The sequence below is a fragment of the Bos taurus genome, chromosome 3, assembly GCF_002263795.3.
Source record: "Bos taurus isolate L1 Dominette 01449 registration number 42190680 breed Hereford chromosome 3, ARS-UCD2.0, whole genome shotgun sequence".
Lineage (NCBI taxonomy): Eukaryota > Metazoa > Chordata > Mammalia > Artiodactyla > Bovidae > Bos > Bos taurus.
The window spans coordinates 8,204,869-8,228,697 of NC_037330.1; the positions used below are offsets into that span (position 1 = coordinate 8,204,869).

Here is a 23,829-nt window from a genome sequence, read left to right on the forward strand (position 1 = left end):
ACATTCTCTTTAAAATTCTTTGTGGTGTTAAAAATCTTCATCTGCTGAAAATGGATCTGACTTCTGGAAAAAAACAAAAGTTATTCAAAGCCAAGTCTATGTCATCAAATTAAATAAAAACCATTTTTAGTCCAAAACAAGATATGAGTATAATATAATGACTTTCTTTTGCACATCCTCTACACCTGATCTGATGGCACATGAAAACTTAGTTTCATAAATGTCTGAGGTTAACAACAACATTAAAATATATAATCTTGAAGGACACAATGAAGAGCAATCATTTATACATGAAAGTTCTGATTAACTGTATGAGCATCCAACCAACTCCAGCAAGAACTCCTGAACTGATCTCCTAGCACCACCAATCTCTTCCCTATCATTCAATATAACCAGTTAAGTTACTGAAAAAGAAAGCTGACTTCATCAATCATCTGCCTAAAAGTCTTTAACAGTGAACTGGTATGAACAGTGAACTGTTCATACCACTTTAACTGTGGTATGAACCTTGATTACAAGGTTCATACCACAGTCAAACAAGGTCCTTCTCAACATGACCCAATCCAGTTCTCTAGAACTATTCCCCCACAAGTTCCCTTCAGCCCCCTATACTACCAAACTGAAAGTCACACTGCCCACAGATAGAGCAATAGTTTCTTTTGACCACATGCCTTTGCTCAGGCTATTCTGAGTGGACCTCCCTTACAGTCTGATAAAGTCATCCTTCAAGACCCAGCAACTCCCAAATGGCAACTTCACTCCTAAAAGGAAGCAGCCTTACCTGCTGCACCTGCTATGCTCCCAAAGCAACTGTTCATATCTCTAAGTCAAAATTAGGTTGCTTATTAATCAATCTCCTGTGCTAAACTTTGAGTTCCTCCAGCATAGAATGGAATACTTTACATCTACAGCACCTATAACAACATGACACATAGAACAGGCTCAAAAAAATGGTCTGTGAATGAGTATGCTTATTTTAAAAAGCAGTCTTAAGAATTCAGACTTTAAATAAATTAAGCCTTGTTTTTAGAGGGGCTTTATTTAATACGATGGGCAATGCCAGAGGGTTAATGACTCTTGGTGGGTTTGTGCTTAAGTTGCATGAATATTACAAGACAGAAGCCTAGCTATTCTTAGCTTAGTTCTCCATCTAGGTCTTCTTGGCTTTGGCAAATCATTCCCTGACTATCAATGGAGCTTGTGCTACATAGCTGGTTATTCATCCCTAGCTAGTCTGTGAACTGTTCAGGGACTATACAGAATATAGAATACTATTCAAAATCCATAACATACAGCACTGCCATACTAATAATTTTTAGTTAACCAAGCATTAAAAACATTTAGAAAATATTTCTCCTGAGTTCAAGTTATGACTTTTTTTTTTTTTTTAATTTTTAAACTTTACATAATTGTATTAGTTTTGCCAAATATCAAAATGAATCCGCCACAGGTATACATGTGCTCCCCAACCTGAACCCTCCACCCTCCTCCCTCCCCATACCATCCCTCTGGGTCGCCCAGTGCACCAGCCCCAAGCATCCAGTATCCTGCATCGAACCTGACTATTTTCATTTGCAAAGAAATGACAATCATCTAATCAATGACCCAGACTTGTCTAAAATAAATGGAATTAGTGACACTACTAGAACTAGAAACCAGCTCCCAGAATTTCTTAGAAGGTATTTTCCTTTGAGGTGAGATCAGCACATTATAAACAAATCCCTCTAGTGAAATGGAATTAGACCCCAGAACTCCCAAAAAGAAAAAAAAAAAGTTTTTTGAAATCTCCTACTTCTTTTAAAAAGCCCTTGTAAGAAATGAAGAGAGGTGTCCCTCCCATAAGAGTTTTGTACTATCACTAATGAATCCTAATAATGATAGTCCTATATAGCTCAAAATTAGTTTGGACATAGTCAATGAATACAGTGATCCTCATTTCTAAGTACTAAACATGAAACTCCTAAAATGAACTGTTCAGACCCAATATGATCAATACAAGCTATAAGGTAATGCCACCAAAAAGCCTATGACATCTACTGAAATGTATATACCAAGGAATTTAGAAGCATTCAATTATGGTCAAACTACCTGTAATAAAGGAGGCAATCTGGCAAGACTAGCCCTGACACATTTTAGAAAGAGATACAATTGGAAATAACAGACAGGGAGAAAAATGAAGGATCAAGGTAAACCATTCCTGATCTCAACTCCCAAGAGCAATCATTTTGTCACAGAGAAAAACTAAATAAAGTCCGTCTATTTTTATGCCGAGTGACTGAAGTGGAAAGAGAACGAGAAGATATTTGGGGAAATCAGGAATTAAATCTCAACAGCATTTAAGCTAACTTTCCATAACAAATAGTTTCTAAAAATAGTGCTGGCACGAAACTGTGCTGGGATTTGTATCAAGTGCGTCTAAAGTCACTAAAGCGGCTACAGCTACACAGGCTGTGAGAACGAGTCCTCTTAAAAAGCGGACAATTCAGAATGGAAGAAAATCTAGGGTATTTCTCTGGACGAGCTGACACTGCAGAGAAAAACTGAGCTATCTACTCCCCTCACCCACCAAATAAAAAAATAAACTAAAATTGCATTTCCGGGCTGCTTTGGCGCAGCAGAGCGACAGCTATAGGCGCTGTTACTAATCGTCAGCCCGGTGGGGTTCCTGCACTTTCTACCAGGGGCCGGTTAGGAACTCGAACAGTGCCCACCCATTGCCAACAGCTGGTGTTTGCAGGAGTAAAATGCAGAAGTAAAGTACAGCAAGATTCTTCTCGAAGCCCAAGCCCTAAATGAAAAAGTTAGAGCTGTTTTCTTGAGCTCGGCTCTGGCCGTGGCCCAGAGAGCAAGCTGGCGGAGAACTATTAGAAGTGGGGAAAGCAAAAGAAGCGAGAGCCCCGCGACCCTTCCGTAAAACGGAGTAAGGAAAAGATAATCCGCCAGTGACTACGAAGCTCTCCACGATATACAGGAGCGGCTGGGGGAGGGGAAGGGGTCTCTAGGACTCGAGACCGCGTCGCCTCCACCCACGGGTCCTTTCCGTGCCCAAGCACGGGGTAAACAGCTATCAGCAAGACGTGAGGGGGCAATACAGGTCCCCTGAGGGCCGCCGGCACGGACTCCCAGCCCCAAATTAAAGTCACCTCAACAAGAGCGCAGCCATCTTGGGATCCGGCCTGACGGAAGTGACGCCAGACGGCCCCACCACCTCTGGGCGGGGCTTCCGTCACGTGACAACACCGACTATGTTAGAGGCTTGGGCATCTGTCGGGTTCAGTTTGTTGGCTGGTTTTATCTGCTCTCATGGTGTCTGCCTCTTCTCTCTCAACTGACTTCTATTTGAAAGTGAGAAGATTTCGGCAGAATTGCGGCTGGGTCAGATTCTGCAGTGTACATTTCACCGCTGTACACACTGATTTGTTCAGCCCCACAAAACAGGACTTGCCTAGATTCTTCACTGAAGACATCTTAGTCTGGTTTCACTCCTTCCCCCTTCCAGGTGGGACTAAAAACGTCTTATAGGATGATTGACACACCGAGGGAAAAGATACTTTGGGTTTACCCAACATGGATGAACCAAGAGATTAGTATACTAAGTGAGGTAAATCAGAAAGACAAATAGGATATCATTTATATGTGGAATCTAAAATATGACACTGATAAACTTATTTACAGAACAGAACACATAGACAGCAAATGTTTAATTACCAAATGGGGGTGGGGGTGGAATAAATTAGGAGTTTGGGACTAGCAGATATAAATTAACTATATATAAAATAGATAACCAAGAAGATCCTACTGCATAGGAAACTACATTCAATATCCTGTAATAAACTGTATGGAAAAGAATATATATATATTTATATATTACTAGATACGTGACTTTGCTGCACTTTGCTACTATTTGCTGCACTTTGCTGCACTTTGATACTATGCACTTTGCTGCATACTAGAAACTAGCACAATTTTGTAAATCAATTATACTTTTAAAAAAGTTTATTAAAGATACTTGGGGCTCCTTCCCATTCTTATGTGAACCTTCTTCACCAGAAATAGTGCACAAGTTGAGATCCGTGGGGGAGAGACCCTCCCAGACCACTATTCGCCAAGGATGGGGAGCATCCTCTAACCACCTCCACGAGCTTTATGTCTCACAATTCCTGGGCTTGAGCTGCCACATGAGCTAGATGCCCACTAACAACAGCGCTGCCTTGTTTCTTGTTTCAGGGCTGTGTGGGCGACACCCACTGCCAGAATAACCTGGGGTGAGGGTTGGGGAGAGCTCGCTTTGATTTGTATGCAGGAAAGCAGTTCTGAGGAAACCTAGCACAGCAGTCACTTCCAGAGAACTTGGGACTTAAAGGAGAAGCAAACAAGTGGCAAGGAATGGAAGAGAGAAAAAGTCTGCCCTTTTTGAGGAGGTGGGGTGAGGAGAAGTGAAGGAGACAGCAGCCCAGGGCAACTCCTGTTCTACAATAAAAACATATTCATTACATTAATATTCAGATCTTATTTATATTTAGCACTCCTGTGCTTTTCCTTTCAGGACTTACATAGGGGAGATTCACTTATTTCTGCATCAAATGAAAATACTATTTTGCATTTCTATAATGCTGTCAAAGAAAGCACTTTAACAGGCCTCTGGTTTTGGAAGAGACCTTTGAGGCACTCCAACCTGCTTTTCTATCTAGTTCAGGAATCTCCTCTGCAACACAGCTGACAGCTGATCTTCAAGACTGTGCCTTAATGTATTCCTTAATGGGTATCTCAAAAAAACAGGTTTCATTTAATAAACAATTTAGTCTTTAGGAAGTTGTTATGTTAGAGTTTTCTGCTATTGATCTTCCAGTCATTGGCCCTCTGAAGTCTTACATTAACAAATCCAATGAGTGTCTTTTTCACTTAGCTCTTTAAATAGTTTCACTTATCTGTCTTAAAACTCAGCTCTGACTATATAGACACTCCCATTCCTATCCCCAAATACAAACCCCAAACCTTCAGCAAATTCTTATAATGTACCAAATTAAATCCACCCCTTTAGTCTGTCATTTAAGGCCCTCCACAAACTGACTTCAGCTTTCCTGTGCAGCCTCCTTTCCTGTGATGCCTGTTCAAGATCCCCCATGTCAAGTCAAAATGGGGGATACTAGATCTGCCCTGAATATTCCCCAGACTTCACAAATCTACCCAACGCCTCCTCCACACACACACACATGCTTTCTTATCTCTTTGTCTTTGCTCTTGCTCTTCTACCTTCCAAGATATCTGCACTGCCAATTTCTCCTCTTCAAAATGCCATGCATCCTTAACAGCTGGTCTGCATCTAATACTGACTTCTAGACATGATTCCCCCTTCCTCTGAACTTCATTTATTAAATGAAAGTTATTTTTGTGTTTAATATCTGTTACACAACTTAATCTTCCTAATGTAGATCTGCATGCCCTCTTTATGCTCTTGGCACTTTGTTCATCACACTACTATACCAAGCATCATGGTTTATTATAGTTCATTGTTAATGGGTTTGTTCTCTGATTCTCCTCTCTCTGCTTCCCCAAACTGAATTTTGAACTCCTTGAAGGAAGATCTTAATTTTTATTCCTCTATTACTCAACTACCCACATACTCACATACTCATCTATGTAGCTGGCACTCAATGTGATTTTGCTGCCTTGCTCTTAACTGAAATGGACTTAAACTTCAGCATGAGGCAGTGAAGAGCTTCCTGAAAAAGAGGGTAAGATCAGAGGATTATCCCCTGGATATTTTCCCATGGAGAAAAGGTTTTATCTGGAAAGAATCACCCAAGATGCAGAGAGATGAAAAAAAAAAGAAGACTCCCAAAGGACCTGGTCATCTCAAGAAGCCTGTATTGCAGCCCATAGTAGTCAAGATAGTAGGGATATCCTGTTTTCAAATTTCTCTGGGGCTCGCTAACTCCCAGGGCTCTAGAGGAGCCACTCTCAGGCAAGGAGACTATGGAAAAACCCCTTTTCATAGGTTTAAGACTCAGGTTCTCCTGCCCATCTGTCCCTCAGAGAAATGTGTTTGTGTCCCTTTTTCTGTCCCTCTCCTTCACCCCCCCCCCCCACCACATGACATTCCAGCCTAGGCCAGGGGAAGGCCAGCAGACACAAAGCCTTCAGTGTGTGGGGTGGTATGTGACCCCCAACCTCTCCACCCAGAGGACACAATGCCACTTCTGCTCCCTGCACTCTGCCCCGCTCCCCACCACCTCTCAACTGCACATGCCAGGCTGCAATTGGTTACTGGCTCAGGACAGCCCCCTCACACTGGGGTCCCGGGGGATTTTAAGCGGGTTCCAGGAACCCCCGCTCAGTTCCTTGTCCCCCACTCTCCCAACTGCGCAGGCGCTCTGGGCCCTAGCCCTGCCCCAGCGATGGCTCCTGGGGCTCCCTCGTCCAGCCCCAGTCCTATCCTGGCTGCGCTACTCTTCTCCTCCTTGGGTAAGTTGAGCTGACCCAGTCTGGGAGCCCTGGGGCTCAGGTTGTCTCTCAGCAACCTTTCCACGGCCTTCGCTGCACTGCCCTCTGCAACCAAAGAAAGAGTGAGCAAGAGCAGGAAGGTGATATTCTCTGTAGAAAAATATATATACATATAGTTTGGAGAGAAGCTGTTAAGATAAAGGTATTCTGTGAAGGGAGAAGGGAGTGTAGAGTGTTTCCGGAACCAAGGTGGACTTGACTGGATAGGGGTTGGAAACTGGTCCTTCTCATTCCTCAGTAGTGTAGGAGGTAACTTAACCTTAGTCTCCCCAAAGAAAAGAGTCAGGGAACCTGATCTAAGGGTGGAGCCCAAGGGTTGTGGTCCCAGCTCTTTGGATCTGCTGCCTCAGTTTCTAACTGCATCTGTTGTCCATTACGTGGGTGAACAGAGTACAAGGGAGGTTCCGTGAGATTCCAGGGTCTTGTTGCATCTAAAGCTATCTTCCACAGAAGCTGGCCAACCCTCCCATGGCAGATGCTGACTGAGCAAGAAAAACTCAAAGCAGGGTTATCTGAATGGATCCTTCCCCTCTCCAAACTGCCCTGAAGCCTGGTGCAATGGGCGAGAAGTAGGGCAAATGGGAGAGAGAGGGGAGGAAGAGCTGTTTAGAATGTCTGAGTTTCTCTGCTGTCAGCTCCTTTAGGGCTGAACCCAGAATCTAGACTCCTCTGGGCTGTACTGGACTATTTGAAGGTACCCTAAGAAAATGTTAAGGATAGGGAATTGGAGAAGGGCATGCTGAGGGAAATGAGGAGAGGGAATCTTGGAGTTTAAGAGGGAGAAAGGGTACTGTCCAGCATCTGCCCCACTCATAGAACCATTGAACAGAGCTGAAGGGCAGTGGTTTATACTTGAACAGGAGGAATAGAAGTTAGATCCATTACTTGTTACATTTGGGATTCCCCAGAAGGCTCCAAGGCTGAGTTCCAGGATGTGAATCACTGGTATTGCATGCTGAGGTGGGAGATTTGGGACTGTGGAGTTGGGGATGGGATCGGGGGAAGGGGAGAGGAGGCATAAGCCCCCAACACTGGTCAATGGTCAGACAATGGGTCTCTATTTATTTGGTTGCTTCCTCCCCCTCCCATAGAACAAAAGGGTCTACAGTTGCCCCCAGCCAGGGCCAACCCACACACATAATCTCCCTGGAATGGCCTTCCTTGTATGGGTGAGTCTTGGGAGTGGCACTGGGCCAGAATGGTCAGAAGGAGGGTGAGGAGGGTCAAATCAGAACCACAGAGGGCTCACAAGCAGAGTCATCTGAGTTTGGGGCTTGGGGCGGGGGCGGGGGTGGTTTCCTGCTTGAATCCAGCTTCCCCTGAGAGGGCTATGAGGTGCTCCCCTCCCTGACCCTTCCAGTCAGGAGCAATTGTATGGAAAGTAGGGATTCAGCAATGAGGACAGTTGGGCCAGGGAAAAAGACTTACAGTCTCCAGTTATCTTCATCTTTTCTGCAAGAAACTTGAGTTTGCCATTCTGTGAAATACTATCAGCAATAATATTGATCACTAGGCATCAATGTGGAACACCCTCCCAGACACCTGTATTCTTTTATATACGTATATTCTTAAGGAAAAAAGTAGACTGTAATGCAATATATGTTTTTTTAAAAAAAGCTTCATAGAACAAAACTATTTGAGTTTATGCTGAGTCTGATACAGAGAAAATGATCACACATTAAACTAATAACATTGGTTCTATCTGGAAGGAGACCACAGAAGAGGAATTGGTTGGGCGCTGTCAAGACAGACTTTAGCTTTCTTTATCTATACTGCTTGCATAGTTATAAGAATGCACAGGGTGTTACCTGTATAATTTATAATAAGTTTTAAAAATCATTAAGCCTGCATCTAAAGGATAGCTTAAGAATTAGATACTGATCTAAAGGCAAAGGAAGATTCTGGAGACTGAATCCAACATCTGAAAGTCCTCCGGAGAACTCTGGTACTGTTGTCAAACATGCTGAAGAACTTGAGCCAACACAGTATTTCTACTCTTCTATTCAATTAGTCCAGAGAGACCTGGGCCTCAGAATTCATCATTTTTGCCCCAATCTTCGCTATGGTCTGTGACTCAGGCTTGACTTCCCATTGGTCTCACTCCTTCTATACTCCTTGCCGGGCCCACCCGTGCATCTGATTTCCCCTCTATGTTTGCAGTGCTCTCCCCTGTCCAGGCCATTGTGGTCTACACAGACAAGGAGGTCCACGGTGCTGTGGGCTCCCAGGTGACCCTGTACTGCTCCTTCTGGTCCAGTGAGTGGGTTTCAGATGACCTCTCCTTCACCTGGCGCTACCAGCCCGAAGGGGGCCGTGATGCCATCTCGGTGAGTGCCTGGGGGAATACTGGGATTGCATAACAGAAAGGGGGTTTCAAACAACCACAGGAAAGAGAACTTGGGCTAAGGAAGGAGAAATCCTTTTTGAGCCGTAACCCCAACTTTGGCAAGGTAAGTGGCAAGTCTTGTCTCCCTGCTGGGACCTACCAACACCGACACGCCCTCCCCAGCCCTACCCTCTCCAGCCCAGAATCCTTCACCCTGAGGCGAGAGTTGCATGCTTCCCCTCATTCCTCACAGATCTTCCACTACGCCAAGGGACAGCCCTACATCGATGAGGTGGGGACCTTCAAAGAGCGCATCCAGTGGGTAGGGGACCCTCACCGGAAGGATGGCTCCATTGTCATACACAACCTGGACTATGGTGACAACGGCACTTTCACCTGTGACGTCAAAAACCCCCCAGACATAGTGGGCAAGACCTCTCAGGTCACGCTCTATGTCTTTGAAAAAGGTGTGAGAGGAGGTGGGACGGGAGTATGGGAGGCAGTTCACAGAGGGGATCAGGCCTGGCTGAGAGGCTGGGGCAAGGGGCAAAATGTCCCGGCTAATGCCCCTCACGCTCTGGGACAGTGGGCAGAAGGCAGCCTTGTTCGGATATCTTAGATCCCCAGCCGCAGGGAATAGGTGTGTGGCTAGGAACCAAAGACACTTGTCTCTGCTCATTCCCCACGTGTTTTCCTTGCCCCGTTTAGTGCCTACGAGGTACGGGGTGGTGCTGGGAGCCGTGATCGGGGGCGTCCTGGGGGTGGTGCTGTTGGCGCTGCTGCTTTTCTACCTGATTCGGTACTGCTGGCTACGCAGGCAGGCGGCCCTGCAGAGGAGGCTCAGGTAAAGGGCGGAGTCTGACACCCCTTCCCCGACCCACTACTCCCGGTCTCTGGGCGGAGACTACTTCGATGGGTGGGAGGGTGGAAGGGAAGACGAAGCCCCCGAATCCACAGCACACCCTTTCCCTGCAGTGCCATGGAGAAGGGCAAATTGCACAAGACTGCGAAGGACGCCTCAAAGCGCGGCCGGCAGGTTAGCGGGGCTTGGGAAGCCGCCGGGCAGCCCGTCGAGGGCGGGCTGGGAACAGTCAAGCCCTACCCAACGGGTCCCTGATGCATGCGCTCCTCCCCACAGACGCCGGTTCTGTATGCCATGCTGGACCACAGCAGAAGCACCAAAGCTGCCAGTGAGAAGAAGACTAAAGGGCTGGGGGAGTCTCGCAAGGATAAGAAATAGCGGTTAGCGGGCCGGGCGGGGGATCGGGGGTTAGGGGCGGAGGCTTCCAAAGGCCCTCGGGTGGTGGTCATCGAGATGGAGCTACGGAAGGATGAGCAGAGCGCGGAGCTCCGGCCTGCCGTCAAGTCCCCCAGCAGAACCAGCCTCAAGAACGCCCTCAAGAACATGATGGGCCTGGACTCAGAAAAGTGATCACCCGCCCCAAGGCCCTACCAGAGCAGGGGGACCTCCGGTCCTCTATCCCCCGTCTAGGTGCTTTCCTCCTTAGCTCCCCAGCCCTGCCCTGCCCTCACTTCCTTTTGAGATGTAAGTTTCATTCCAGACTTCCTTACCCAGGCACTTCATATTCTCCCCCACTTTCACCCCCTGGCTTTCTGGAAGCCCAGGCCCCATCCTATCTTCCCCTTGCCCCAAGGACTGTGTGTTTGGTGCCTGTTCTTCTGGCGCCGAGAAGAAAGGGACCTTGATACCCCTGCCTCAAATCCAGGCCACCTGACGTTTCGATCCCCTGCACCAGCTAGCCTGTCCCACTGGCTCTCTTCTTTCTGACCCTCCATCCCCTCCTTCAGGTGGTCAAGCTCCATACTCTACCCTCCTAGCTAACACCCAGGTCACCCAAATCAGACTCTCCTTCAGGGTTTATTTAGGTTGTTAGTTATTTTTTATTCTTTAATCCATTCTTCTTTGTTTGTTTATCTGTACCCATGCTCTACCCTCCCCCCATGACTGAGTACCAATGACGTCATGTGGCTTTTGCAAATCTTCACCACCACCACGACCCCCCCTTTAAATCCTTAATGGAGAGCCAGCCCAAGCAGAGCAGCTCCTGATCCTCAAACCTCAGCTACAGGAATGGTGCCCCCTGATCACTCTGGAGCACTGTTCTGGGACTCAAGGTGATGGGAATGGAGAGAGGGAGACAAAGGATCCTCACAGGTCAGGGGTTGAGGAAGGGGCAAATGAGCCTTAAGAAATAGCTTTTAAATAATCAAAAAGCAGAAAAAACAAATGGGAAATAGGGGGAAAGGGAAGAGGTTGCACTCCCAGCCACAGGGGATTCTTAAGATTTTTCTACATCCTGTATATTTCTTCTCAAACCCCCCAAATGTCCTTAAATGTTTAATAAACACTGACATTTCCAGAAGCTGCTGCCTCCATCTCCAGTTTCCTCATTCTCCTGGGAGTAATCCCTGCCTCTAATCCCCAGTCCCACTCTTCCCCAACTGATTTCAGTTGTTAAGAATTTGATTTCATGATATGGGGTTACATAGTCTAGTGGAGAAGGCAATGGCACCCCACTCCAGTACTCTTGTCTGGAAAATCCCATGGATGGAGCAGCCTGGAAGGCTGCAGTCCATGGGATCGCTGAGGGTCGGACATGACAGAGCAACTTCACTTTCACTTTTCACTTTCATGCATTGGAGAAGGAAATGGCAACCCACTCCGGTGTTATTGCCTGGAGAATCCCAGGGACGGCGGAGCCTGGTGGGCTGCCATCTGTGGGGTCACACAGAGTCGGACACGACTGAAGTGACTTAGCAGCAGCAGCAGTCTAGTGGAAAGAACTGTGAGACAGACTCATAAGATGTAGTCCGACATTCAACGACTATCCAGTGAGCTTGTACTATGTGCTAAACTGTGTGGCAGGCTCTGCGTTTACATGGGTTATAACAGATTCCCTCTTCACCAAACTGTGTATTCTTAAAATATCTCAGCCACTCACAAGCTGTGTGACCCAGGGCTAGTTACTTGATTTAAGTAAACCTGTTTCTGCATTTGTAAACAACTGAGATAATGATACCAACTCAGCTGAATTCCCAGGATTTTTGTAAGAATCACATGATTCCATGCTGTGTATGGAAACCTTTGTAACTTATAAACTGATACACAACAAAGATATTAAGGATCAGTCCTTTACAGATGTTTTTCAGTCTTGCCTAACAGATTACACTTTACAAGCTAGCACTAATTTCATTCAATCATATAAACTCATGCACACACAATTTTGTTTCATTGTTGCATTTTAGGTATACTATTAATAGCTCATTAGCTAGTTTGTTGGCATGCTAAATAGGTACACCATTAATATCCAGAGTCCTTAAATAATTATGGAAAAACATATATGTATCTTTTTACCTTGGTGGTTACTGATGGCAAAAAACCCAAGAGTCTCATAAGTCATTTCTTCACCTTGTTAAAAGGTTAAATAAAAGATTTTTAATAGCAGTTTTGCAAAACCCTCAGTGCTTCCATTTATTTCAAGAGCTGTCTTCCATTTCTCTTAAAAGGAAAATTAACCCAAATCCATTTTAATGTAAAAGCTAATAGATTCCATTGTGTGTGCATGCACAGTCACTTCAGTCATGTCCAACTCTTTGCAACCCTATGGACTGTAGCCCCCTAGGCTCCTCTGTCTACAGGATTCTCCAGGCAAAAATGCTGGAGTGGGTTGCCATGCCCCCACCTCCAGTGGATCTTCCCGATCCAGGGATCAAACCTGTGTCTCTTATGTCTCCTGCATTGGGAGCTGGGTTCTTTACCACTAGTGCCACCTGGGAAGCCCAATAGATTCTATTAGGCAAATACAAATCAAAACTATAATGAGATACCACCTCATATCCATTAGGATAGCTGCCTTCAAAAACAAAGCAAAGTATTGACAAGGGCTTGGAGAAGCTGGAATCTTTGTGTACTGTTTGTGGGGATGTAAAATGGTGCAGCCTCTGTGGAAAGTAGGAAGTTCCTAAAGAAAATTAAATATAAAATTACCATGTTATCCAGCAGTTCCATTTTTGGGTATATATCTAAAAAAATTAAAAGCAGGGTCTTGATATATTTATTAGTATACCCATGTTCTTGGTGGCATTATTCACAATGGCTGAAATGTGGAAGTAGCCCAAAAGTCCATAGACAATTGATGACTAGATAAGCAAAATTTGGTATATCTATACATACGATGGGATATTACTCAGCTGTAAAAAGAAAGAACATTCTACAACATGAGTGAACTTAAGGACATTATGTTAAGTGAAATAAGCCAGCAATAAAAAGACAAATACTGTGATTCTACTTATATAAGTTACTTATCATAGTCACAATCATAGAGACAGAAAGTAGAATGGTAGTTGTCAGGGGCTGGAGAAATGGGAGAATGGGCAGTTACTGTTTAATTAGGATAGAGTCTCACTTTTACAAGACGATGAGTTACGGAGATGAATAATGCTGATAGTTGCATACATTATGAATGTACTTAATACCACTGAACTATACACTTGAAATGATTAAAAGGTACATTTTATGGTAAATGTATTTTACTACTATTTTTTGATAAAATAAAAGTTAACAGAGTCAATATAGCTTTTTTCAGGGAGATAGAGGAAGCTTAGTCACAACTCAATAAAGTTGAGACTATCTAAGATAAAGAATCTATAAGTGAACCAGAATACAGAGTTCAGAAATGCATATAAGTGTGGGAACATACTATATTATAAAAATAACATTCTAGTTAAGTGGTAAATGAATGGATTATTTAATCAAAAATAGTTATATTGACATATGTCTAGAAGAAAACAAAGTAAAATCTTTATCTTACATCATATATAAAAATAAAACCCAAATATTATGAAATAAAATACAAGAATCTGAAGGAGATAAGCATATTCATTTAATCCTCAAATGGGAAAGGCCTTTAAATAAGGGCCTTTATCTTAAGGGAAGTAAAATCTTAAAGGAAGTACATGAAAAAAAATGTAAAAATCTTAGAGGAAGTACATGAAATCTTGAACCTCTTTAAAGGCAGAATATATTATAAATGAAACCAAAAGACAGTTGGTAACCATGGAGAAAAACACAGTGCAAATGTATTTGCACTTCTTCACATAATAATCTAGTATCTCTGTTATTCCCATCTCCTGCTACTGTCCCATTTCTCTGCTTCCCTCTATAGCAAAGCTGCTTGGACAAGTCTAGGGCACTGTCTCCAACCTCCCATTCTCTCTTCAACCCTCTGTGCCCCACTCTACTGAAATTGCTCCTGTCGAAGGGCACTGGTGATGACCATTTCACCAAATTCATTTTTCAGCCCTTCTCATCTGTTTAGCAGCATTTGACATTATTGGCCACTTCCTCTTTTGGATGACACTTCATCACTTGGCTTTTTTGAGACACACTCGCATGGCTGTACCCCTACCTTTTTGGCTTCCCTGGTGGCTCAGATGGTAAAGAATTTGCCTCAAATGAGGGAAACCCAGGTTCAATCCCTGGGTCAGGAAGATCCCCTGGAGAAAGGAATGGTAACCCACTCCAGTACTCTTGCCTGGAGAATCTCATGGACAGTGGAGCTTGGCTGGCTACAGTCCATGGGGTCGCAAAGAGTTGGACATGACTGAGCAACCAACACACACACACATTTGGGAGATGCAGCTTCCCAGGTTGCACTAGCAGTAAATAATCTGCCTGCCAATGCAGGATATGTAAGAGACCTGGGTTTGATCCTTGGGTCGGGAAGATTCCCTGGAATAGAAATGGCACCCCACTCCAGTATTCTTGCCTGGAAAGTTCCATGGACAGAAGAGCTTGGCAGGCTACAGTCCATAGGGCCACAAAGAGCTGGATACAGCACATGTGACTTAATTTTATTTTATTTTGTGTGTGTGTGTGTGTGTGTGATTTAATTTTAAAGTAGAGACCAAAACAACCAGAAAGACATCTTTTGTTTGTCCCATGTGATGTGTTTGTTTATTTAAAGCTACATTTGGTCATCACATGGCAACAATCATGCTGAACTGAATGTTGTTTTTTCCCTTTAGATAGAGCCTGAATTCTCATCACTCTTACTTCCTTACCTGCTTGACCACTCTTACCATACTCTGTCTTACCTGCTCTGTCTTAAAACGTCTAAGAAACTGGAGATTTATGAGTGGGAGTGAAGTTGCAGAATTGAGGTGTAGTCAGACTACACCCCAGACTTCCCTGGTGGCTCAGACGGTAAAGCGTCTGTCTACAGTGAGGGAGACCTGGGTTCGATCCCTGGGTTGGGAAGATCCCCTGGAGAAGGAAATGGCAATCCACTCCAGTACTATTGCCTGGAAAATCCCATGGACAGAGGAGCCTGGTAGGCTACAGTCCATGGGGTCACAAAGAGTTGTACACGACTGAGCGACTTCACTTTCATTTCAGACTACACCCAGAGTTTCTCACAGTTCCTCAAACAGGCCACCAGTCACCATGTTCTTCTCTGGCTATATTAGTTACTCATCAAACACAGAGTCCCACTGAATTCTTTGTTATCTAAAGACTAAATGGTAGGGATTTTCCTGGTAGTCCAGTGGCTAAGACTCCATGCTCCCAATGCAGGGGGCCTGGGAGGGAACTAGATCCCATACGCCACAATCCCTGGTCAGGGAACTAGATCCCATACGCCACAACTAAGGCCCAATGCTGCCAAATAAACAAGTATTAAAAAAAAAAAAAGACTAAATTGTGTGGGACTTCCCTGGTGGTCCAGTGGTTAAGAATCCGCCTTGCAATGCAAGGGATGCAGGTCTGATCCCTGGTTGGAGACTAAGATCCCACATGCCCTGGAGCTACTGAACCCACATGCTCTGGAACACGCCGGCCACAACTAGAGAGCCCAGGTACTGCAACAAAAGATCCTGGATGACACAACGAAGATCCTGCATGCTGCAGCTAAGACCCAACACAGTCAAATAAATAAATTTTTTTTTTTTTTTAAAGAGAAGTGCTAGGGACTTCCCTGGTGGTCCATTGGTAAAGAATACGCCTGCCAATGCAGGGGACACAGATTCAATCCCTGGTCCAGGAAGATTCCACATGCTTTGGGACAACTAAGCCCAGCCGCCACAATTACTGAGCCTGCATACTCTAAAACCCATGCTACACAATGAGAGAAGGCAACGACAACAGCAACACTACACACAGCAACTAACGAGTAGCCCCTCTCGAGAACTAGAGAAAGCCCCAGTGCAGCAACAAAGACCCAACACAGCCAAAAATAAGAATTTTTAAGAAGACTAAATTGGGAAGTTCACTTCCAACAACTTGTATAATAACAAAAATGGAAAGAAAGGGAGAGAGGAATAAAATGGTTACTTAGACAAACACCTAAAACAAACAGAAAATACGCTAAGTTACAACAGTCCTCATTTCTGTAATTGGTTAGGAAGCCATAACTGACATCTCTGAACCACTTCCACTGCTCATCTCATATTTCCCATGTCTTCAGCCAGAACTTCAGATAGTCAGGGTTCTTTACGTGGTAGAATGATCAAAGCTTTCGTTGCCGACTCAAGGTCTGTGCTGCATTTTTTTCCCCTTCGGTTGCTATGTTAACCTTTACTACCAGGCAAGGAAGTGCCCCAGAGACTCTCCTGGGCTCCAGAAATGCTCTCCTTCTCTCATTGTGTAGCAGCATCCCAATCTCCCCTAGGGAATCAGGATCAATCACACCAGCGAGCCAAGCAATCACTTTTTTTCTTTGCTTCTTGATTCAGTGATATATAGACCCCCAAATGACTAGGTGGCAGATTCTTCTAATTCAATGGAACTGTTAGGTAGGTAGAATAGGGAAAAGGAGTCCAAAATGGCGGTGGCTAAAAGACAAGGAAGGTCAAAGGAAGGTCCGAGGACCAGAGTGAAAACTTCAGGCAGAACAAACAGCACTCCTGGCTAAGCCCAATTTGCATAGGGCAGGCCCAGGTGGGGGAAAAAAACATATAAAAGGAGGAGCCAAAGCGCTTTCTCTTGGACTCTCTTTCCCGAGTGCATACACGCACTCTCTCTCTCTTTCTCTCTCTCTCTTTCTCCCTCCCCACGCACTCCTCCACTCTCTTTTCTTCGAGTCTTGGATTCTCCTGCTATCTTATAAATAAAAACGGAGCTGTAACACTGATTTGCCTAAGAGCTGTAGCAAGGTTTGTCCAAGACCCAAGAGCTGTGACGCGCCGAAGGCTTTAATGTCCATCGCTCCAAATCTTTGTTGTGACGAGACAAAGAACCGAGGAACATACACTCAGAGTCACGATAGATGTCACGCGAGTGTATGTTCCTCGGTTCTTTGTCTCGTCACAACAAAGATTTGGAGCAACGGACATTAAAGCCCTCGGCGCATCACAGCTCTCGGGTCTTGGACAAACCATGTTACATCTCTTAGGCAAATCAGTGTTACAGCTCTATTTTATTTAGAAGATATCAGGAGAGAGAGAGAGAGAGAGAGAGAGAGAAGAGCGCATGCACGCGGGAGAGAGAGTCCGTGAGAAAACGCTTTGGCTCCTCCTTTTATATGTTTTTTTCCTCCACCTGGACCTGCCCTATGCAAATTGGGCTTAGCCAGGAGTGCTGTTTGTTTTGTTTGTTCTGCCTGAAGTCTTCACTCTGGTCCTCGGACCTTCCTTGTCTTTTAGCCACCGCCATTTTGGACTCCTTTCCCCTATTCTACCTACCTAACAGAACCATAGTGTCTAATGGTAGAAGCATTCTCATTTTGGAACCCAAGTTCTCCAAACCAGCAGATCTCAAAGTTTCTAGGAAACACAAAAATTCTGTAAGTGGATTATTGGGTATAATAGTGAAAGAGCCACCCCCACTTTCAGCCTCTGACTCCGGAACCCTTATATTCTGGCCATGAGGGAGACAACACCATGTAATCGTCCCTGATTCAAAGCTTATATCACATCTTGTAAGACAGAACTTCGTACTTTCAGAGAATTGTCTCCCAACTGTTGCTGTGACTCTTCAGTAAACATTCCACATTTAAAATAAGCATCTGCTTTCAAATGGGGTACATGGAGAGATCACTTAATTTAATGAGCACAAGTACATTTCCTTTGCTAAGTTCCTTGTGCTATGGGGAATACCGTAACTATGAATAAGGCATATCTGTGAATCTACCAATGCTGGTGCTGGCAGCAGCATTTTGAGCAAAGAAGGTGAATTCATGTCCAAAATGTGCCTGTTTCAGTAAAGATAAATCTACGCCCTCTCCACGAAGAAAGAAATCCAATATAATTAACTTGACATCAAATGTCTGGCTGATCCCCACAAGAAATAGTACATGTCAGGGACTCAGTATTGGCCTCTGCTCTTGATATATTATGCACTCAACTTTGAAGTCATCTGGAAGACTTTAAGTTATATTTATCTTTCTAGTCCTGAAGCCCTCCTAATATTTACCATGTAATTTAGTGTATTCTTCCCTTAGAAAAATGGAATTAACAAATATGACTATTAATTATTGGATCACCAGGGAAGTCCTGGTATAACTTCTTAAGAATACGGCTGCCTGTGCAGGGGACATGGGTTAGATCCTTGGTCCAGGAAGATCTCTCATGCCTCGGGGCAGCTAAGCCAGTGCTCTATAACTACTGCGTCTTGGAGCCTGCTAGCCAGAACTACTGAGCCTGGGTGCTGCAACTCCTGAAGCCTGCACACTCTAGAGCCCGCGCTTTGCAACAGGAGAAGCCATAACAATGAAAACCAGTGCACCACAAAGCACAACATCCTCCCTACCCCCGCCACAGCTAGAGAAAGCCCCCACCACAACAAAGACACAAGGCAGAAAAAAGTGAATAAATAAGTTATACCAGTGTATCAGTAAGATTACAAGTTCGGGGATCAAATGTACAACATGCTGATAATAGCTAATAATACTGTATCATATAACTGAATGTTGCTAAGAGAGTAGATCTTAAATTACTCAGCATAAAAAAAGAATTGGTAGTTACGTGATGATAAATAGCAGTAGCTAATACTATGGTGGTTGTCACTTTGTGATTTATAAATGTGTCTAATCATCATGCTGTATACCTTAAACTTACACAATGTTATGTCAATAAAGCTTGGTGGTGGGATGGGTTATACTAAAATCTATGTCACAAATATTCACTTATTTATTTGGCTTCACTGGGTCTTAGTTGCAGCATGCAGAAGTATTAATTACAGCCTGTGAGATCTAATTCCCTGACCAATGATTGAACCTGGGTCCCCCTGAATTGGGAGAGTAAAATCTTAGCCACTGAACCACCAGGGAAGTCCCAGAAGACAGTTTTGATGTATTGAGATAAATGGAACATGTAATGTTTGCAAAGTTCTTGTGAGAAATTAGATGAAGAGCAGAGAGTATCTTGTCCATTGAGCCAGGCTCCATGAGATAGTGGAGTCTTTATTGGCTCTCCTGCCTCCTGGTTAGGGACACACAAGAAGTAAAAGGATCAGAACACCTCCTCCTCAGGAAGCGTCAGCCAGTGTGGGTGAAGCTACATGTGTGGTCTCCCCAACAAAAGCGGGGAGTCTAGGTCTTAGCAGATGTGTGCGTACACAGTGAGAGAGAGGTCTTAGAAGCTCAAGTGATGTGTGTGAATGCTCTTTAACATTGCTTTAGGGTGCGGGATTCTTGGCCCCCAGAGGAGAAGAATTCAATCCGGGGCCAGAGACGAGGCTTGATTGCTCAGAGCTTTTGTGTAATAAAGTTTTATTAAAGTATAAAGGAGATAAAGCTTCTGACATAGGCATCAGAAGGGGGCAGAAAGAGTACCCCCTTGCTAGTGTTAACAATGAAGTTATATAATCCAAAGAATGTCTGGAGGTTGTAAAGACCTCATCAGACCGACTCCCAAAATTTACATTTTAAGATAACACTGTCCTCAGGCAGGATACATCCTTGTAAAGACCAGGTCTACTCCCATAATTTACATTTTAAGATAACAGAAGGTTTAATCCAAAGACTATCCTTAGGCAAGACACATTATTGTTATATAATCCTAAGGAATGTGGAGAAAGACAAAAAGTTTGTCCTTTCTTCCTCCTTGAGAATTCCAGACCCCTCTCTCCTTGGGGACCCCTAGACTCCCTATCAACCTGCCTAGGAAATGACTCTCTCAAGGGTAGAATAAAAATTCAGCAGAATCTCTGATTCACTTAAATCTTTTTGCTTATTCTAAAAGAACCAAAAGTTAGGAATTGTCTAAAGAAGGAACTCATCCCTGTTTTGGGGAAGATCTAAAACAGAGATCAAACCAGTCCTGCTTTAATTCCTGCTGTGGCTCTCTGTGACCTGGGACAAATCACCTGACTGCAGAACCTTGAGTTTTGTTAAGCTGATATCTACCCCATGGTGCATTTAAAAGAAGAAATTGAAAATATAAACGACACCACTAAGTACTTGACATGGAGTAGAAGCTCCACCCATGTTAGTTCCTAGTCATCCATCCTCTTCCTCCTTTTTCTTCCTCTGTTCAGCGAAACAAGTGGGGGACCTCTCACCCAACGCACACTCAGGCAAGAGGGCCTAACTCGCTCACAGGTTAGATCTCTGTCTATGGCTGTCTGCTTTACAATTCAGACATCGTCACAACACAGACACAATCCTGCTAAGGCTTTCCTTTCCGGGCAGTAAGTGTGGCTCCCAGGGGAGCCCCCCACTGTTTATCCTGTGGCCTCGCTCTGAGTGTCCAGCCCTAACTTACAGCTTGGCAGCAAGGTTCAGGGGGCTGTGTTAGAGAGTAAAGGGTTGGAGGCAGGAGGAAGATGAATTCCTGAATCTTCAGGCTAGTGCTGGGCATGGCTTTTCAAAACCTCAGCAATAGTTCCCAAACCCCTCAGACCCAGTGTCCCTTTTATTACCCAGGAATGATATATGTATATAATATAAACTATAAACATAATTTTAGAAGGTAAATATAATACTCTAACCATAATATAAAGGTGAAATAAAAACATAATTTATAATAATATTATAAATATCTGAATATGTAATATTCAGACCTAACTAGACTGGAAGCATATATAGTATGCTGTATGTAGTATATGTAGTAGTCAGAGACCTGAACCACGTGTGGAATCACTGTGAACACAACAGCAACAAATGCCAACTGGTGGGTTTGCATAGGTATCAGTGACTCTGATGCCATAAGCAGCACTGTTGTTGATGACATAGATTTCTGAAGTGGTAAGCAATTCATGGTAAAGTTCTGAACAAAACAAATTATAAATCCCCTCAATCTACATCTTAGTTGCATTTCTGGGAAACTCGATATTTAAAATGGTGCAAAAAGTACTTTGTGTTTATACGTAAAATCAGGTTGGATTCTAGGTGCACTCAAATTGTAACAGATTTTTCACATTAATATCCAATGTTATTTTTATTTACTTTTTTAATACTTTTATTTATTTACTTATTTTTGGTTGTGCTGGGTCTTCACTGATGCAAGGGACTTCTCTAATTGTGGTGAGAGGGGGCGACTGTTCACTGCAGTTTACAGGCTTCTCACTGCAGTGGCTTCTCTGGTTGCAGAGCACAGGCTCTAGGCGTGCAGGCTTTAGAAGCTGCAGCTCGTGGGCTCTGGAGTGTGGGCTCAGTAGTCGTGGCGCACAGGCTTAACTGCTCCCTAGTACGTGGAATCTTCCCAGACAAGGAACCAAACCCCTGCCCCCTGCATTGGCAGGTGGATTCTTACCCACTGTACCACCAGGGGAGTCCTCAATGATATTTTTAAAGGACATGTGGGATGTGGGACAATTTTATCTTGTGCAGCACTATCCTGGTTATTGCAGGTTACTATCCAGGTTATTGGAGAAGGCAATGGCACCCCACTCCAGTACTCTTGCCTGGAAAATCCCACGGATGGAGGAGCCTGGTAGGCTGCAGTCCATGGGGTCTCGAATAGTCTGATACGACTGAGCGACTTCACTTTCACTTTTCACTTTCATGCACTGGAGAAGGAAATGGCAACCCACTCCAGTGTTCTTGCCTGGAGAATCCCAGGGACGGGGGTGCCTGGTGGGCTGCCGTCTATGGGGTCGCACAGAGTCGGATACCACTGAAGTGACTTAGCAGTAGCAGCAGTATCCAGGTTATAACATCTTTTGCTCCTGAGCACTCACAACCGTGAAACCCTACCCATCCCTACCCCACCCCCCAATATAGCATGACAATCGAAAAATACCCCCATGGATTTCCAGAACATCTCCTAGAGGGCAGTACATCCTCCCTTTGATAACTCTGCAAACCGTCCTCCTGTAGGCTTGGGGGGTAAGTGGGACCTAGCGCCCTCCCAGGAGTTACAGTCTGATTTAATTTCATAATGCCCACGTCTATTCACCTTTTTAAAAATATATGTATTTATTTTTGGATTCAGCGGGTCTTAGTTGTGGCATGGCATTGGGGCTCTAGTTGCAGCTCATAGGCTCAGATGCCTTGAAGCATGTGGGATATTAGTTCTCTGACCAAGGATTGAACCCTCGTCCCCTGCATTGAAGGGCAGATTCTCAACCACTGGACCACCAGGGAAGTCCCTTCTATTCATCTTTGTATCCTAATGTGAGTCTGTTGACCTTTCCTCCTTTCTGAGCATGCATATCAGCCCTGCCTCCCAAGTTCTGAGCCCCAATTCTCTGTTCATTTCACTTCAAACAACTTTTAATTCCAGAGAGCCTTCCCCTGTGTTCCTTGGAATACCAGGAGAGGCAGCTGGATGAGATCAAGCCAGTGATAGAACTCTGGGAGGAGTTTGGCAGAACAATCAGGTAAAGCCAGAGCTGGTGGTTCTCTAGAAATATGAGGGATTGAGAGGGTCTAGATCTTGTGTGGGCTGTGAGGGACTAAGTAGGTACGCCTAGGCTCAGCTAGGGGCAACTTGGCCCTCTCTACCCTCTGTATTAGGCTAGACAACGTCCTTAATAACCAAGGTCTCTATCCTTCACTCACCCAGTCCTTTATCAAGGTGGTATGAAGAACACAGATTCTGGAGACAGACTACCTGAGTTCTGATTGTAACTCTCTTATTCACTTGCTTTGGGAGGGTTATTTAATCTCTCTGGGTCTCAGTTCCCTCATGTGTAAAAGAGAATAATATGTCATAGGGTTGTAAGAATTAGATGGGTTTACATATGTAAAAGTACTTGGAATAGGGTCTGGCACACAGTACTTTCCAAATCTAGATATTACTATTGTCATCACCATTCATGCCCTGAAGGTAGCATAAAACTATGGAGTTGCCCCAACTTGGGGGTTGAACATCCCTGAAGACACTATAAAGAAACCTATGTTAACAGAACATTATGTGTAGGTAAGAATACTCAGGTGATCTAGGGAAGAAGGCTCTCTTGCTTCATTCTTAAAGATCTAGGTGGTCAGGGCCTAAGAAAAGCCTATTTGTAGTAGTAGTAATAATAGTCTAACAAGGGGAGGCTAAAATGCTTAGCAGGAGGGAGGGCTGTCAGTGTCACCCCAACCCAGTGCCTGGAGGAGGGAAGTAGTCCAAGAGGGAACTTCCGCAGAAGCATTTCCTGCAGCCTTGTGAACAGGTTGACTTTCTGTCCATCTGTGGATTGTGACTTTCTGCCTTTGCAGATCTGGAGTCAGGACTGCCACCCAAACAGCCAGAACAGAAGGTACCAGTGATGTCCATCTCAACAAACTACCTGAGCCCCAAAGCGTCCATTTTCAGAGGCACAGAGAGCAGGGGATTAACACGGGAAGACAGCAATTCACTGAAGAGTGCTTCCAGTGAGGACCAGTTCTCAGGGATGAGGGCAGCAGGAACAAAGGAGCTGCCAGGAGCCACCCCCACTGAAAACAACTCCAGAAATAGAGAAAACTCAGCAAGGACAAGAAGGGCAGACAGAGAGAGGCAGAGGTGGACAGGAAGGAACTTCCAAAATGGACAAAGAACAGGGGTTCCTTGTAACAGTGAACGACGGAAGAGATCAAAGTGGGAAAGCTGGCTCCATACCGGGGCAAGTT

General features: G+C 44.5%; 2 protein-coding genes across 3 annotated transcripts in view; one reads left to right on the forward strand and one right to left on the reverse strand.

Moving 5' to 3' along the window:
- SDHC (succinate dehydrogenase complex subunit C) overlaps positions 1-3,190 on the reverse strand; it is a 30,443-nt gene extending 27,253 nt beyond the window's left edge. The window contains 1 exon segment of the mRNA NM_175814.3: positions 3,144-3,190. Within this exon segment, the coding sequence (NP_787008.1) occupies positions 3,144-3,163 (20 nt within the window). The 5' untranslated portion in view covers positions 3,164-3,190.
- Positions 3,191-6,348: 3,158 nt separating this feature from the next.
- Positions 6,349-11,214, forward strand: MPZ (myelin protein zero). 2 transcript variants are annotated; one of them, NM_001079507.2, is made up of 6 exons: positions 6,349-6,465; positions 8,665-8,831; positions 9,084-9,297; positions 9,539-9,674; positions 9,806-9,866; positions 9,969-11,214. In NM_001079507.2, exons 1-6 carry the CDS (start codon positions 6,399-6,401, stop codon positions 10,068-10,070), a joined length of 747 nt encoding a protein of 248 aa, NP_001072975.1. In that variant the 5' UTR covers positions 6,349-6,398; the 3' UTR covers positions 10,071-11,214. Both variants share the same exon structure in this region, with proteins under 2 accessions (NP_001072975.1, NP_001303288.1).
- Positions 11,215-23,829: the final 12,615 nt, after the last annotated feature.

Coding starts and splice junctions, on each gene's coding strand:
- MPZ (NM_001079507.2), top strand. CDS start 6,399: ATGGCTCCTGGGGCTCCCTCGTCCAGCCCCAGTCCTATCCTGGCTGCG. Junction 6,466..8,664: donor GCTACTCTTCTCCTCCTTGG/GTAAGTTGAGCT, acceptor CTATGTTTGCAG/TGCTCTCCCCTGTCCAGGCC. Junction 9,298..9,538: donor GCTCTATGTCTTTGAAAAAG/GTGTGAGAGGAG, acceptor TGCCCCGTTTAG/TGCCTACGAGGTACGGGGTG.